The sequence below is a fragment of the Eleutherodactylus coqui genome, chromosome 5, assembly GCF_035609145.1.
Source record: "Eleutherodactylus coqui strain aEleCoq1 chromosome 5, aEleCoq1.hap1, whole genome shotgun sequence".
Classification (NCBI taxonomy): Eukaryota; Metazoa; Chordata; class Amphibia; order Anura; family Eleutherodactylidae; genus Eleutherodactylus; species Eleutherodactylus coqui.
In genome coordinates, this window is record NC_089841.1 from 125924834 (window position 1) to 125939688 (window position 14855).

At 41.6% G+C, this 14855-nt stretch overlaps 1 protein-coding gene across 3 annotated transcripts in view; it reads right to left on the bottom strand.

The window, feature by feature from the left end:
• The window catches only part of LOX (lysyl oxidase), a 79462-nt gene that overhangs the window by 8406 nt on the left and 56201 nt on the right, over positions 1 to 14855 (bottom strand). For 2 of the 3 annotated variants that reach the window (XM_066603111.1, XM_066603112.1), the window contains exons 4-6: positions 10035 to 10191; positions 4485 to 4580; positions 4266 to 4385 (exon numbers count right to left, since the gene is read on the bottom strand). In XM_066603111.1, coding sequence (XP_066459208.1) covers positions 4266 to 4385; positions 4485 to 4580; positions 10035 to 10191 — 373 coding nt within the window. Of the gene's footprint in view, positions 1 to 4265; positions 4386 to 4484; positions 4581 to 10034; positions 10192 to 14855 lie in introns of those variants that run through there. The other variant, XM_066603110.1, reaches the window with a different exon arrangement.

Genomic DNA, 14855 nt, shown 5'->3' on the forward strand with positions numbered 1-14855 from the left:
AAGAGTTAACAGCTCCAATGAGCGGTGCAGCTTATTCGAGCTGTTGCGGGCGGGTGTCGGCTGTAAGAAACAGCTGTCACCTGCATGGTATGGAGCGAGATCAACTCCTGATCCCCTTACATACAAACCCCAGTATGGGCATACAAACAAATGCACTTATGAACAGCTTCCTGGAATGGAATCTGTTCATAAGTAGGGGACTATCTGTACTTGCCTGTTCCCATGGTCTGTCACCCAGTGAAGTAAGCATGCAACATGAGAATCTGACTCTTTTCAGGTTCCCGTGCATGCACTCTCCAATAGACTTGTACACATAGGAATCTGAAAAGAGTCCAATTTTTGTGTGCCATACAATCTTCACCAGGTGATAGAGCTTGATTGTGGGAGCAGGTATAAAAAACACATCACCTGGTTCCCTATCACATCTACTTACAGCTCCATTGAAAAAAAGACTTTGGCAGCATCCAGGGTGCAAATTGATATCCAAAATTTTATTCCCCCATCACAGAAAAACAGGCAACGTTTCGGCCATGTTGGCCTTTGTCAAGCTTTGTCATAACTTACTTAATGGAGCTGTGGGAATGCAATAGGTTCCCTTTAATAGCACTCTGGTGGTAGCAGTTTGAAAATTTATTAGGGAAAATTTTCACCAATGGTATTATTCCAGGTTAATGAAAGAGTCCATAACATTATCACCGCTGTAGAGCTCAAGAAACCCCAGTTTGATGCTGGGTCAGGGGCCCCTTTTTAGCTTTTTTTTTTCTTTATTGTTCCAATGCATACAGCTTCCATATAAACCTATTTGTCTCTTCGGTCAAGGCTATAAACAAACTATGGGCCTCATTGATCAAAACTGACTCACAGTAAAACTGTCCTTGTTGCCCACAACAACCAATCAGAACTCAGCTTTCATTTTCACAGAGCCATTTAAAACTGAAAGCTGAGCTCTGATTGGTTGCAATGAGCAATAAGTACAGTCTTGCTGTTAAATGGTTTTGACAAATAAGACCTATGAGTATAGATTGATCCAACTCTTCTTATTACTGCATAGACAGTAGAAGATGGGGAGATATATAGATCTGCACAGGAGCTGGAGACTTGACAGTAGTATATTTTTGGGGGGAGTTTTACGTTTTCTTGCATCTCACTAGGCAGTGTATTAATGCAGAGATTCCAATAAAATGATGCGTCCGTAACTGTGAAGACATCTGAATGCGGATCAAAAAGTGCTATTGATTTTTTTCCAAGTATGTGCTCTCACATTGTTCTAACTGACCTTTCTTGTGTGCCTTGCATCCACAAGTCTAGCTATATATGAAGCTATTACAGAGGCAGCTGTAATACTGACGTTTTTAAGGAGTGAGTCAGAGGAATAATACCAGCTCTAGACAAAGAACGCTTTTCTAGCTGGACCACATCCAGGAAAAGAGTTGAAGGATATCTGAACCAGACAGAACGAAATCTTTTGCTTGTAGGATTTTAAATTAAGCTCCATTAATCCAGTATTTGTCTCATTGTGTTACAATAGAGTCATATTCCATAATTTAAAGGATATTATTTTGCTAAACCATTAAGCTTCCCAAAACACTAAGGCTATCCATCAAAAAAAAGGTTACATGTCTGTTAAATTCTAAACACATCCTGAAGGGAAACATTGACGTGTACATAATACAGTACGGTTGTAAAGTAAGTTAATTATATCTAATTGGTGGGTCAGAAGTACGTTCCTCTGCTTTATGGTTTTTACATTGCAGGAAATTTCTGAAAATTCTGTATTGAGCAGGGGGTTGGACCCGATGACCCTGAAGGTCCCTTCCAATTCCATCATTCTGGGATTCTATGTATAAAGTGGTCCCTCAAAATCCAATACTAATTGGTTCCAGGATGACCATTGTATGATGAAAATATTGTATGTTGAAACCATAACTCTATGGAAAACTGGTAATTGCTTCTGAAGCCTCCGAAATGTCAACATAATACATTCAAGTAATACAAAATGAAGAGTACAGAAAATTGTGCAGATAACTAATATAGATAAAGTCTTTAAATACACTCATTGACAAATAAAATAATGCGCCCAGATAGAAATGTCAGATTGCTGCAAAACACGGCATGCAATTATGTCTCAGGATGATATGTAAGTGATTATAGTTACGGTATTATGAGACACTGGGTATTGCCCATAAAAGTGCTTTCCCCATTGCCCTATAAAAAGGCTATCAGAGGCTACTTTTGTATAGTGGACCTCTTGTTGAGAGATTGTTGACTGCAATAGACATGCCTCTATGACACTCAAAGACATTTTGCCTAGTTAACAGACTTTGAGAGGGGCGCATCAATGTAATGAGAGAAGCAGGATGGTCATTTCAACAAATTATTCTCCATCTAGGCTATTCTGATCAAGCTGTTAGATGGTGTTTGGAGAAGTGGTTATGTGAGGGCATGCACACACAGTGAACAGGCTGCAGACGACCAACACAGACCATGAGTAGAGAGGACTAGTAATTATTAGGAAATTATAGTACCAGTGTTTCTGGGGGTGCAATGCGTCACACAGCTGTGCTACATGGTACATCCATTATGATCCCCACACATCACACACACAGCTCTACTACATGCATCCTGATTCCCAAATCACACACACATAGCTGTGGTACATCCATGCTGGTTTCCAGACATCACTAGCTCAGCAGACTCCTGGATACAGTGATCAGCCCCTGTTCATGTGATCCCTGACTCCACCCACACAGCTGATCAAATGACAGTTGCATAATCACAGGTACTGGTGGCTGCTGTCGACTTATCCAGTATACAGTACTTTGAACCAAACTGCACAATGGTTTCTCCCACAGCAGTGACATCACCACAGGTCCTTCAGCCCACCGGATCTCTTTTACCAAACTACACAATGGCTCCTCCCGCAGCAGGGACATCACCGCAGGTCCTTCAGCCCACTGGGTCTCGGTAGTGGCGGTAGGTCGGTGTCTTCTGTCAGGACCGCTGAGTTTTGTCTGAGATAATAGCGGCTTGGTTGTAATCTCATTTTGTTGTAATTGTCCTCCCCTTCCAAGAGCCCTAACTGTGTTGTTCTGTTGTTTTTATATATGTTGTAGGACCTGCGATGACATCACCAGGGGTGAAGCATGAGAAGCACCAACACACATACATATATATGACTGACAAGTGGTCATTAGTAGTTTGATTGTTTAATCTGATGACAAGCAAAAGTTTTATTGTCCACCATCCAGACACAGGTGGCACCTTCATTGCAGACCCTTGTCTGTGCCCGGACCATTTCACAGGTGCTTGGCAGAAAGAAATTTGATGTCACGGCCCATTGCATCTCCTGCCTTTACAACCCTAACACTGTTGCTTTCGTTTGCACTGCTGTCGTGAGCTACAGATCTGGACTGATATGGACTGGAACTGTATAGTCTTTAGCCACTAATTTGGGTTCTGTTATAACCGACAATGATCAATGTTCAAGTATAGAGGACTCATGGTGAGAGCTTCAATCCTGCCTTTGCTGTGGAGCGGCACACTGCCCCCACTGCTGGTGTGATGGACTGTGGAGACCATCACATATGACAGTCGGTCCCCCCTAGTAGTGGTACGAGAAACAATGACAGCTCAGCGATATGTTCAGGACATCCTGCAGCCACATGTGTTCCTCTCATGGCGCCTTCCAAGAGGCAGCAGGATAATGATATCATTATTACATTCACACATATAAAGTTTCATCCAATTTCTTGGTGGATTATTTTTTTTATCAATGAGTCTATAACAATCTGAAGTATCTGTTGGAAGCTCTAACCTACTTTCTATATGAAGAATAGGAGCTTCTTCAGGTTTCTGTGCAGAACACACAATATACTAGTAATATAAAATGGAACTTCCATCACCTGGTGTTCAAAGCAGTCACTCATTTTGGCATGGGTAAGAGCAGTGCTGGACATGTAATAGCACCCTATATGGTAGAGAGGTGCCACTAGACAGCTAATCAATGCTTGCACTTCAGTAATACAGGTGTTTTCCAGTGAAATTCCCATGCTGATTGCCTTGTTGTTCCAGCAAAGTGCCTGTGCCACAGATCCAGAATGTCTGACACTGTATTTTGAATCTGTTTTCAGGTCACAATGGTGCAGGAAAGACCACTGTATGTTGAAAACATTGTATCTTGAGGCCATTGTAACTTGAGGAATCCTTGTGCATCATTGCTTTATGAGAACTATTACAGTTGCTTAGAATAATTTACAAACATATACTCACGGAGAAATTGCGCAGCTAGAAGTATATACATGATGACCAGTATATCGTAGATCACAGCGGACGACGTTGTTGGAATAATCAGATTCTGGAACCAAATAGCTTGGATTCACACTGACCTGTGAAATACATTAATTTTTTTATTAGTAGTCAAGACTTCTTACCTGCCATGCGCAAAATATTAACTACGATCAAATATACAAAATGTTTCCACTTACCTTCAAAATATAATTTCCAGGCTTTACATCCGTGATGTCAATCCACTGGCAATCAATATCCGCATTGTAGGTGTCATAACAACCAGGACTCAGTCCCTGAACATTGAAACATAAGATTACCAAAGTATACGAGTTTACATAGCTAAATATATTCATATACATAGTGGGCCAAGATCTGTCAGTGGCAGATAACCCACTTGTAAGTTGTTTCTTGTTAATACAATATTTGCAAAAACTAAGAGCTAAAACAGCAAAACCATAGTTTAAGATTCATAGTTAATTCTCAAGGTAAGGTATGGTTTTGAAAAAAATGCTACCTGCGCAACAAACAAAATAAGGCCCCTCTCACTAGCTGTTTTCTAGATTTTCTTGTATTTTCGACCCACATATTACCTTCATGAAGTGCCCAAATATTATGTAGTATCCAAATAATACTGCCATACAGTTCCCACATAATACTGCTATTCAGTTCCAAAATAATATTATTGTAGACTTATAAATAATATTGAGCACCTTTATTTTGCTTCTGGGGTTCCAATCCTTGGGGATTGCCAGAGAATGGGGGTTTGAGGCAATTTGCTAGATCCTAAAACCAACCCCAATTTATGCAGCAACTCCTGGACTGTTAGCATCATCCAGTAAATTCAGTAAGAAATTACAGTACTTTTAGCTCTTTTGTTGATGTATATAGTGGGAATCATTTTGAGGATGGACCTCGACTACTTCCAAAAAGTGTACAGTTTCTAATATATAAAAGCTCCCGAGGGCTAGGCTGGTCTACATTGCTCCAGTCAGCCACCCAATCCTTTAGGGGGCTTTTACAAGGGGCCGCACACTTGCCCCTTTACTTTGACAAAGGAGAGAGAGTTCTTTGAATGGAAGAAGAGTGTTCCGGAGATCTCTAATAGAAGCCCGCCTCCATTCACTGTGAACAGGAAGTCATTCAAACATGAATGACTGCCTGTTTATGCTGAGCAAGAGGACCTGACAGGTTCCCTTAAAAAAATTGTCTTCAACTAAGTAGAATTAAATTTAGTTTTTTTTAAACTGTTGAAGCAAATGCTATCTTCACAACAGCCTTTCTGTAGAAATGGATTTCCAAGAGAAACCGCAGCAAAAATCCAAGATTGGCCCTCGGATTTCTAATGCAGATTTGCAGTTTCATATCCTGTGATTCAGCACATGCATTTATTCCTATTTGCTGTATAGTATTATGTGCATGATATGTCTAAAAATCCAGTAATCCCATATTATAAGATAACTTAGCAACGAAAGGACTTTGTAGCAAGAATCCCCCAAACTATTACTGTTCCATTTGTTCATCTAATGTCTTTCAGTGGTTTATAGATTTTACTTCCATCCTCAGCTTAGATTCCACATTTTATAATGAAAATGGTGTTAGCAACTGTTTATACTTGATCAGCAGGTCTTCTAGACCATTAGACTGTTTTATTGGGTGTATTTGTTTGTTAATGTTATATTGTAGCAAAGATATATATATATATATTTCCGTCACTCTGCTCCGTTTTTGGAGGGGAAAAAAACGGATCCGATTTTTCCCCATTGATTTCAATAGGGTTTCAAAAAAACCGAAAGCAAATGGAAAGGCTTCTGCTTGCTTCCATTCTGTCTGGTTTCCATTTTTTTCGGACAGAAAACTAATGCTACGCTATTTCTCCTTGCTTACATTCAAAGTAATTGGGAAAAAAATAGGTCAGCTTTTTTCAGTTTTAGGTCAGTTTTTCTCCACCAAAAATGGAGTGATGGAAACCCTGAACTGAGCCCGAACGCAGGTGTGAAAGCAGCCTTAGAATATGTTCACAGAGCAGATTTGAATCTAATTCTATGTAATACTATGTGGCAAATCCCCATCCCACTACATTCAATGGGAATTTGCGCTGTAGTTTATATGACGCAGATTTTATTTGCACATAGATGCAGAGAAAAAAAGTGGCATGTCCCTACATGACATGGATTCTGTGCTGTTTCTGCACTGGGATTTGGCATGCACTTTTGGCCATTGAAAAGGGCAAAATCTGTGTGCAGCCGCAGCCCTAGATCTGTATAGCTGCAGCAGAAATCCGCAGCTCAACTGCTGAATTCTGCAGAGGTTTTTAGAGGCAGAACCCACATGGAAAAATTCACACTGCATTCTCCTGTCCGGACATACCCTTAGGGCCACTGCATAATATAAATATGTAGCCAAATGTTAGCAGTTTTAACAAGAACAAATAGAATTTATGTATAGTGGGACCTCTAATCCAGAGGATCACGCCCAGGGGCGTAACTATAGAGGATGCAGGGGATGCGGTTGCACCCGGGCCCAGGAGCCTTAGGGGGCCTATAAGGCCCCTCTTCTCCATATAGGGAGCCCAGTACTATGAATAAAGCGTTATAGTTGGGGGCCCCATTACAGGTTTTGCATTGGGACCCAGGAGCTTCAAGTTACGCCTCTGATCACGCCTAAAGATGTTGTCAGGCGAGCGTATTTGGTCCATGTTTTAAGACCTTTGTATCTAACAGCATGGCTGTATTTTTCACTGCCATGTTTTAAGAACACGGTAGGTTCTACTTTTGCCTGCATTTGCCTCCGCATTTGCAATCATTGGAATTATTTTCTGTTGGGCAAATAATACAAATCTGTATTTACCAGTAGAAAATAAACTCAATTGCAGCAAATATGAAAGGAAATACAGATCAAACAATGATGAAATACTGATGATATACTGAATGTTTGCAATGTCTTTTGTAAAACGTGTGAATTGGGGATCTCTTTTAGGGCTTCTTCATACTGGCGAGGGCGATATTGGGCCATGATTCCCCGCCCCATATCACACTTGCCTCCATGTCAAAACTCCATGGTTGCAAGGTGTTTTGATGTGAAAACCTTGGAGATGAAGGGCATCCTCTGCCGTGGCTGTCGTGGAGTTCGCCCATTGCTTTTTATGAGGCCAGCACTGCTGCTGCCGGACCCATTGAATACAATGGGCAATGTTGCAGAAATATAGGACATGCTGCGATGTGTTTCCCACATAGCATTGCATCACAGTACCATGCAGGAAAACATTGCTAATGTGTATGAACTCATTCCAAAGAATGGGTTTCAGATTTGATCAAGATTTTTGCGGTTCGCCAATGTGAAGGCCCCCTTACAGACATGAGATAATATGCTCATATGAAACTGGCCTAAGAATGCTCTTCTACTTAACTCCTAGTCTTTTGTGAGACTCTTGGCATCATTGCATAAGTAGTTGTGCTTAAAAAATAAGAAATTAATTTTCAATTTCTAATATGTCTTAGCTATGAAGCAAAGCTACAAGAGAAAACTCCATGCTGTGTATTTTCAGGCAGGCACGTTTCAGGGTAATGTGAGGCTGTAGAGGTTTACAGAAAGTGGGACATGCATGCTTTCCTGCAGACGTGGTGGATGCTATTACAGAAAGGGATTTTTAAAAAAAATCTTGGCTTTGAGTTTGAATAAAAATGGCTTTTGATCAAATAAAGTCTGAGGTTTCACCTCGCATAGGAAAATGTGCATGTTACATGAAGCCAAGTAACTCTTGCTTGCTATTAAGCCTCTTGTTCTGCTTGCAGAACAGTCTATTCTTTCCTCTGGATGAAGCCATTCTTGTCAGTTTGACAATAAGAGTTCATAGAAAGATGAATATAAGAGAATCTGTGTTCTCGTCCCGCACTTGAATTTATCCTTATGACATATAAATAGGAAATTCTTTGACACAATTGGACAATTATAAAGAAGTATTGTGTATACAAAATCTATGATCTAATAAAATATAATATATTGTCCAATAGGACCTGTCAGCTCTCCCAACCTGTCAGCTTTAGTACATGCAGTACTTGGATTTCCCATGAAGTAACAATCCTGGAACGTCTTTTCTTGGCGCTCTGCATTGTGCCATTTCTCTGTTAAGGTACCATTACATGGGATGACACATCCAAGTGACTATCACTCCAGTGCTTTTCCACAGGGGCGATAGCCTGTCAGAGAATGGAGAGCGACCGCTCTGGAGATCGTTTTCAGCCGCCCGCCTCCAATGACTGCAAACAGGCAGTCATTCATGGATTGAGTGACTCTTGTTTACACTGAGCGAAAAGCCGCTTAGCAGTCGTTCCACTTCAGTGAGCTGAAACGGACTGACTAGTGACTACTGAGCGGCTTCTCATTCAGTGCCCTGTCAGGGGCCGTGTGTACATGGGCTGACAGACGCTCATTATTGGATGTTTGAGCAACTATCGTCTCATGTAAAGGTAGCTTTATATATAAGTTGACAACTGGGAGTTACTATTCTCCTTGTCGAAGGGGTGTGTTATTACACATATGTCACCGTTGGACTACATCAGTAGTAAATGGACACCCTCATATACTACTGATGTCCATATACAGACTGTCATCTTTGGACTACCCCCATAGTCTGTATATGGACACCAGTAGTATAAGTGTCACCGTTGGACTACCCCAATATACTACTGGTGTCCATATACAGACTGAGGGTCACTGTTGGACTACCCCGATATACTACTGGTGTCCATATGCAGACTAAGTATCACCGTTGAACTACATCAGTCTGTATATGGACACCCCCAACTGGTAACACCCTATTCTCATTTTAATCATACATTTTTAGTGGGAATAACATAGGAGAAGTACAACACAAACTTGCAAAAAAGATGAACCAGAATTGTCGCATTAAGGAGAATATGGTTATTTACTGTAGTAAACCTCATGTCAGGAAAGCTAATAGGTCCTCCTTAAGTTATCTCTTTACTTTAAACAAAACTTCAAAACTTAAAGGAGTTTTCCAGGACTATTATATTAATAGCCTGTCCTTAAGCGAGGATAGCACTAATAATATTGATGACCTTTCCTTATCAGATCGGTGGGGATCTGATGGCCAGCATCTCCCTGATCAGCTATTTGCAGGAGCTGCTGTGTGCAGAAGTAGCTCATCTCCATACTTTGTCAGTGACCCAGAATAGTACCACAAGCTCAAGTCTCATTAAAGTGAAAGGGAAAGAGCTGCAGTACCCTTCCAGGCCACTACATGATGTATGGAGTAGTGCTAGTTCCTATGCAGAAGAGACGCCTGCAAACAGTTAGGGGTGCTCGGCATTAGATATCATAGATATCATAGCATTGGAAAACCCCTTTACGAAACAATATGTAGCATCTTTTTACATATTTTTCTGATTTTGAGGAAGACACACCGCAAACATGCTGGATACGCACATATAGTTTTTAATGCAATTTTTGAGCCAAAGCTGGAAGTTAATCCAGCAGGAAAGAGAAGTATAAATGCTTTCTTTATATTCCCCATTCCTTTGAATGTTTGATTCCATAGGAAAGAAATTCTTTGGGTCCAAAATCCATTTATAATCTCATTAGCATAGAAAATTGAGCCGATAAAACCTAAATAACCATCAAACGAAGCACACCTAATTATTAGAAAGTAATGAAGACAGTATTTTATGTACTGCTACTTAATAAAATGACAATTTCGGTTCACTGTTCCCCATAGATATATTTCTTACCTGTGTATGTGCAGTACATGCAAAGCGCCTATAGTAACCATAGTCACAGGAGGTATCTTCCAGGCAAAAACTGGCCTTGTGCCCTTCAGCAACTCTTCTGTGTGATTGTGCATCAAGTAAGTCATAGTGACTGAATTCATCCATGCTGTGGTAATGTCTGTCAATGACAGAAATAGAACAATTGCTTTCTCTATTTTTGTATGATTTGCTTCGAAAGAAGCCTGATAAATATATAATACAATGCATTTGGAAAGTCTTCAGGCCCTTTAACTTTTTTTACATTTTGTTATGATGTGGCCTTGTGCAAATTAAAAAAAGACATTTCAAGTTTCTCCCCATCATTCTAAACGTAATACCCCATAATGAAACAAAGAAAATGGAATGTTAAAAATCTTCGTACATTTTTAAAAAAATGTAAAACCAACTTTTTGCATTGACATAAATATTCACACCCTGCACTCAGTATTTAGTTGAATCACCTTTGGCAACTACTACAGCATCCAGTCTTCTTGGGTATGACGTCACAAGGTTTGCAAACCTGGATTTGAGGATTTTCTGCCATTCCTCTCTGCCGATCCTCTCAAGCTCGGTCAGGTTGGATGGGGCCTTCTGCGGACGGCCATTTTCAGGTCTCTCCAGAAATGTTCAAATGGGTTCAAGTCAGAGCTCTGGCTGGGTAACTCAAGGACATTCACAGAGTTGTCTCTAATCCACCCCTATGTTATCTTGGCTGTGTGCTTAGAGACACTGTCTTGTTTGAGGGCAGACCTTCTGCCCAGTCTGAGGTCCCTTGTGCTCTGAATTAGGTTTTCATTAAGAATATCTCTTTACTCAGCTTTCCATCAACCCCCACAGTATGATGGTACCACTACCATGCTAATTGGCTTTTGCCTCATTTGCTTTTTTTTGCCTTTCTCTGTATCAACAAGGGGGGTGGGGGTGGAAACAGCAGTCATTGGTTTCCTCCAGACAAAACATTTAGAATTGAGACCAAAAAGTTAAATTTTGGTTTCACCAGACCAGAAAATTTTGTTTCTCCCAGTCTGAGAGTCCATTAAGTGCTTTTTCGCAAATTCTAGATGGGTGTTCATGCGTATTTTACTGAGGAGAGGCTTCTTTCTGGCCACTCTACCATAACGCCCAGATTCGTGGTGTGCTGCAGTGATGGTTGACCTTCTTTAAGTTTCTATCATCTGCACACAGGATCTTGAGAGCTCAGACAGAGTGACCATTGGCTTCCTGGTTACCTCTCCTACCAACGTCCTTTGCCCCCGATTGCTTAGTTTGGTGGGTCAGCCAGCTCTAGGAAGAGTCATGGGTTCTTGGGAACTTTCAGTGCAGCAGAAAGATTTTTGTAGCCTTCTACAGATCTATGCCTCCAGATAATCTTGTCTCTTAACTCTACAGGCAGTTTTTTCCTCCTCCTAGCTTGGTCTTGGCTCTGATATACATTTTGAGCTGTGAGACCTTAAATAGACAGGGGAATGTCTCTTAAAACTATGTCAAATGAACTTAATTTACCACATGTGAACTCCAAGGTGCAGAAACATTTCAAATATGATCAAAAGAAATATATCAGAGCTAAATTTCAAGTGTCATACTGAAGGGTCTAAATACGTACACTATGTCAATGCAAAATGCTACTTTTTCATTTTTTTAAAATTTACAAAGATTTCTTACATACTGTTATTACTTTGTTATTATGGGGCACTGAGTGCAGAATGATGGGGGAAAACCTGAATTAAAAAAAAAAATTCCACAAAGCCACAACATACCAAAATGTAAAAAGAGTGAAAGGGTCTGAGGAATTTGCGAATATATTGTATATCATAATAACTATTGTATATAATAAATATATATGCACATGTGTACATATGTAATATACGCTCCTTGTCAGAAAAAATCAAGCAGCTAGAAGAAGTTGCCGGAATCAAATTAAACTTTATAGGTGTTTTTGTAACATTGATATAAGTGATTACAATAACAGAGCTGAAAAATAGGTTATTGCAGAAAACTGAACACTTGAAGGGAGGCTCTACTACCCTGTTGCACCGCCTCTAGCTTGGATACAAGGTGTGATATGGGAGGCATGGAGGCTCTAGTACTCTGTTGTACCGCCTCTAGCTTAGATACAAGATGTGATACGGGAGGCATGGAGGCTCCAGTACTCTGCTGTACTACCTTTAGCTTGATACAAGATGTGATACGGAAGGCATGGAGGTTCTGGTACCCTGTTGTACCGCCTCTAGCCTGGATACAAGATGGGATACGGGAGGCATGGAGGCTCAGGTACTCTGTTGTACCACCTTTAGCTTGGATACAAGATGTGATACGGGAGGCATGGAGGCTCTGGTACTCTGTTGTACCACCTTTAGCTTGGATACAAGATGTGATACGGGAGGCATGGAGGCTCTAGTACCCTGTTGTACCACCTCCAGCTTGGATGTAAGATGTAAATGGCAGGTATGGAGGCAATAGTACAAAGGTATCCATATAATAGATGGAGATTACCCATTTGATAATGATTAGAGATGAGATAGAGCCTTAAAAGAATTTGCATTCTGAACTGTATTTGCCCCATTTAACACAAAGGAGGCTTATAGTGAATGTCCAGCCTTGATAACCATTATCTAATCTAAATAAGTAAGTCTATGCTTTTACTTTTTCATGTATCCTTACAGTGGCCAGAACTATTTTCTTCTGTTACAGCCCTCTAAGTCTATGGATATGAAGCATTGAGTGATAGCCTTTTGGTTGTCTGCAGCAACTATTTGGGGATGCTTAGAAGCTAACTGCATACCATGTATCTATTAAACGCAAGAAAACAGCATGCTGCTCTTATTGGAAGCTATAGGCAGTCAGAATTTTATCTTATATATGTATATTAGAGATGAGCGAACGTACTCGTCCGAGCTTGATATTCGTGCGAATATTAGGGTGTTCGGGATGCTCGTTACTCGTAACGAGCACCACGCGGTGTTCCGGTTACTTTCAGTTTCCTCTCTGAGACGTTAGCGCGCTTTTCTGGCCAATTGAAAGACAGGGAAGGCATTACAACTTCCCCCTGTGACGTTCAAGCCCTATACCACCCCCCTGCTGTGAGTGGCTGGGAAGATCTGATGTCACCCGAGTATAAAAGTCGGCCGCGCCCGCGGCTCGCCACACATGCCTTGTGACTTAGCTGAGGGAAAGTGCTGCTGCTGGTGCTGCTGTAGGGAGAGCGTTAGGAGTCAGTGTAGGCTTCAAGAACCCCAACGGCCCTTCTCAGGGCCACATCTACTAGTGTGCAGTACTGTGTTAGCACAGTATTTTACTTTTTTTTTGTCCAAAATTGGATCTGCAGAGCATTGCGCCCTGCAATAGGGACAGAAGAGGGGGTTAGGCAGGGAGAGTGTTAGGAGTTAGTGTAGGCTTCAAGAACCCCAACGGTCCTTTCTAGGGCCACTTCTATCCGTGTGCAGTACTGTCCAGGCTGCTGTTAGCTGTGCTGCATTTTTTTTTTTTTTTCTCAAAACCGGCTGTGCAGAGCATTGCACCTGGCATTAATACTACAGGGATAGAATTGTGTAGGCAGGGCCAGAAGACATTTATTATTCATTGAATACACGCAGTGGGTGCTTCCCTTTGCTAAAAAGGAAAAAAATTATATTTTGCCTGCCTGCGTCTGTCCTAAGGTCTCCGTGTACGTGTGTGCTGCGTGTACAACGTACAAAAATCAGACGCAACCAGCTACGCTTTACTGCAGCCTAGCGCCATTGTCTTTCCTGACTGGCAAATACCTGCTCTGCTAGAGTTAATAACTCTGCTACACTATAGTTGTGTGACACTTTTTGAGGGCCACACCACAGATATTAAACTTCTTGTTCATTGAATACACGCAGTGGGTGCTTCCCTTTGCAAAAAAGGAAAAGAAATTATATTTTGCCTGCCTGTGTCAGTCCTAAGGTCTCTGTGTACGTGTGTGCTGCGTGTACAACGTACAAAAATCAGACGCAACCAGCTACGCTTTACTGCAGCCTAGCGCCATTGTCTTTCCTGACTGGCAAATACCTGCTCTGCTAGAGTTAATAACTCTGCTACACTATACTTGTGTGACACTTTTTGAGGGCCACACCACAGATATTAAACTTCTTGTTCATTGAATATACGCAGTGGGTGCTTCCCTTTGCAAAAAAGGAAAAGAAATTATATTTTGCCTGCCTGTGTCAGTCCTAAGGTCTCCGTGTACGTGTGTGCTGCGTGTACAACGTACAAAAATCAGACGCAACCAGCTACGCTTTACTGCAGCCTAGCGCCATTGTCTTTCCTGACTGGCAAATACCTGCTCTGCTAGAGTTAATAACTCTGCTACACTATACTTGTGTGACACTTTTTGAGGGCCACACCACAGATATTAAACTTCTTGTTTTTCATTGAATACACGCAGTGGGGTCTTCCCTAAGCTAAAAAGGAAAAAAATTATATTTGGCCTGCCTGTGTCAGTCCTAAGGTCTCCGTGTACGTGTGTGCTGCGTGGACAACGTACAAAGATCAGACGCAACCAGCTACGGTTGAGTGCAGCCTTGCGCCAATTTCTTTCCTACCTGGGAAATCAAATCACTGGTAATACAGCATGCTGAGGGGTAGGGGTAGGCCTAGAGGATGTGGACGCGGCCGAGGACGCGGAGGGCCAAGTGAGGGTGTGGGCACAGGCCGAGCCAGTGCGGTGGCCAGGGGTAGAGGCAGGGCCAGACCGAATAATCCACCAACTGTTTCCCAAAGCGCCCCCTCGCGCCATGCCACCCTGCACAGGTCAAGGTGCTCTACGGTGTGGCAGTTTTT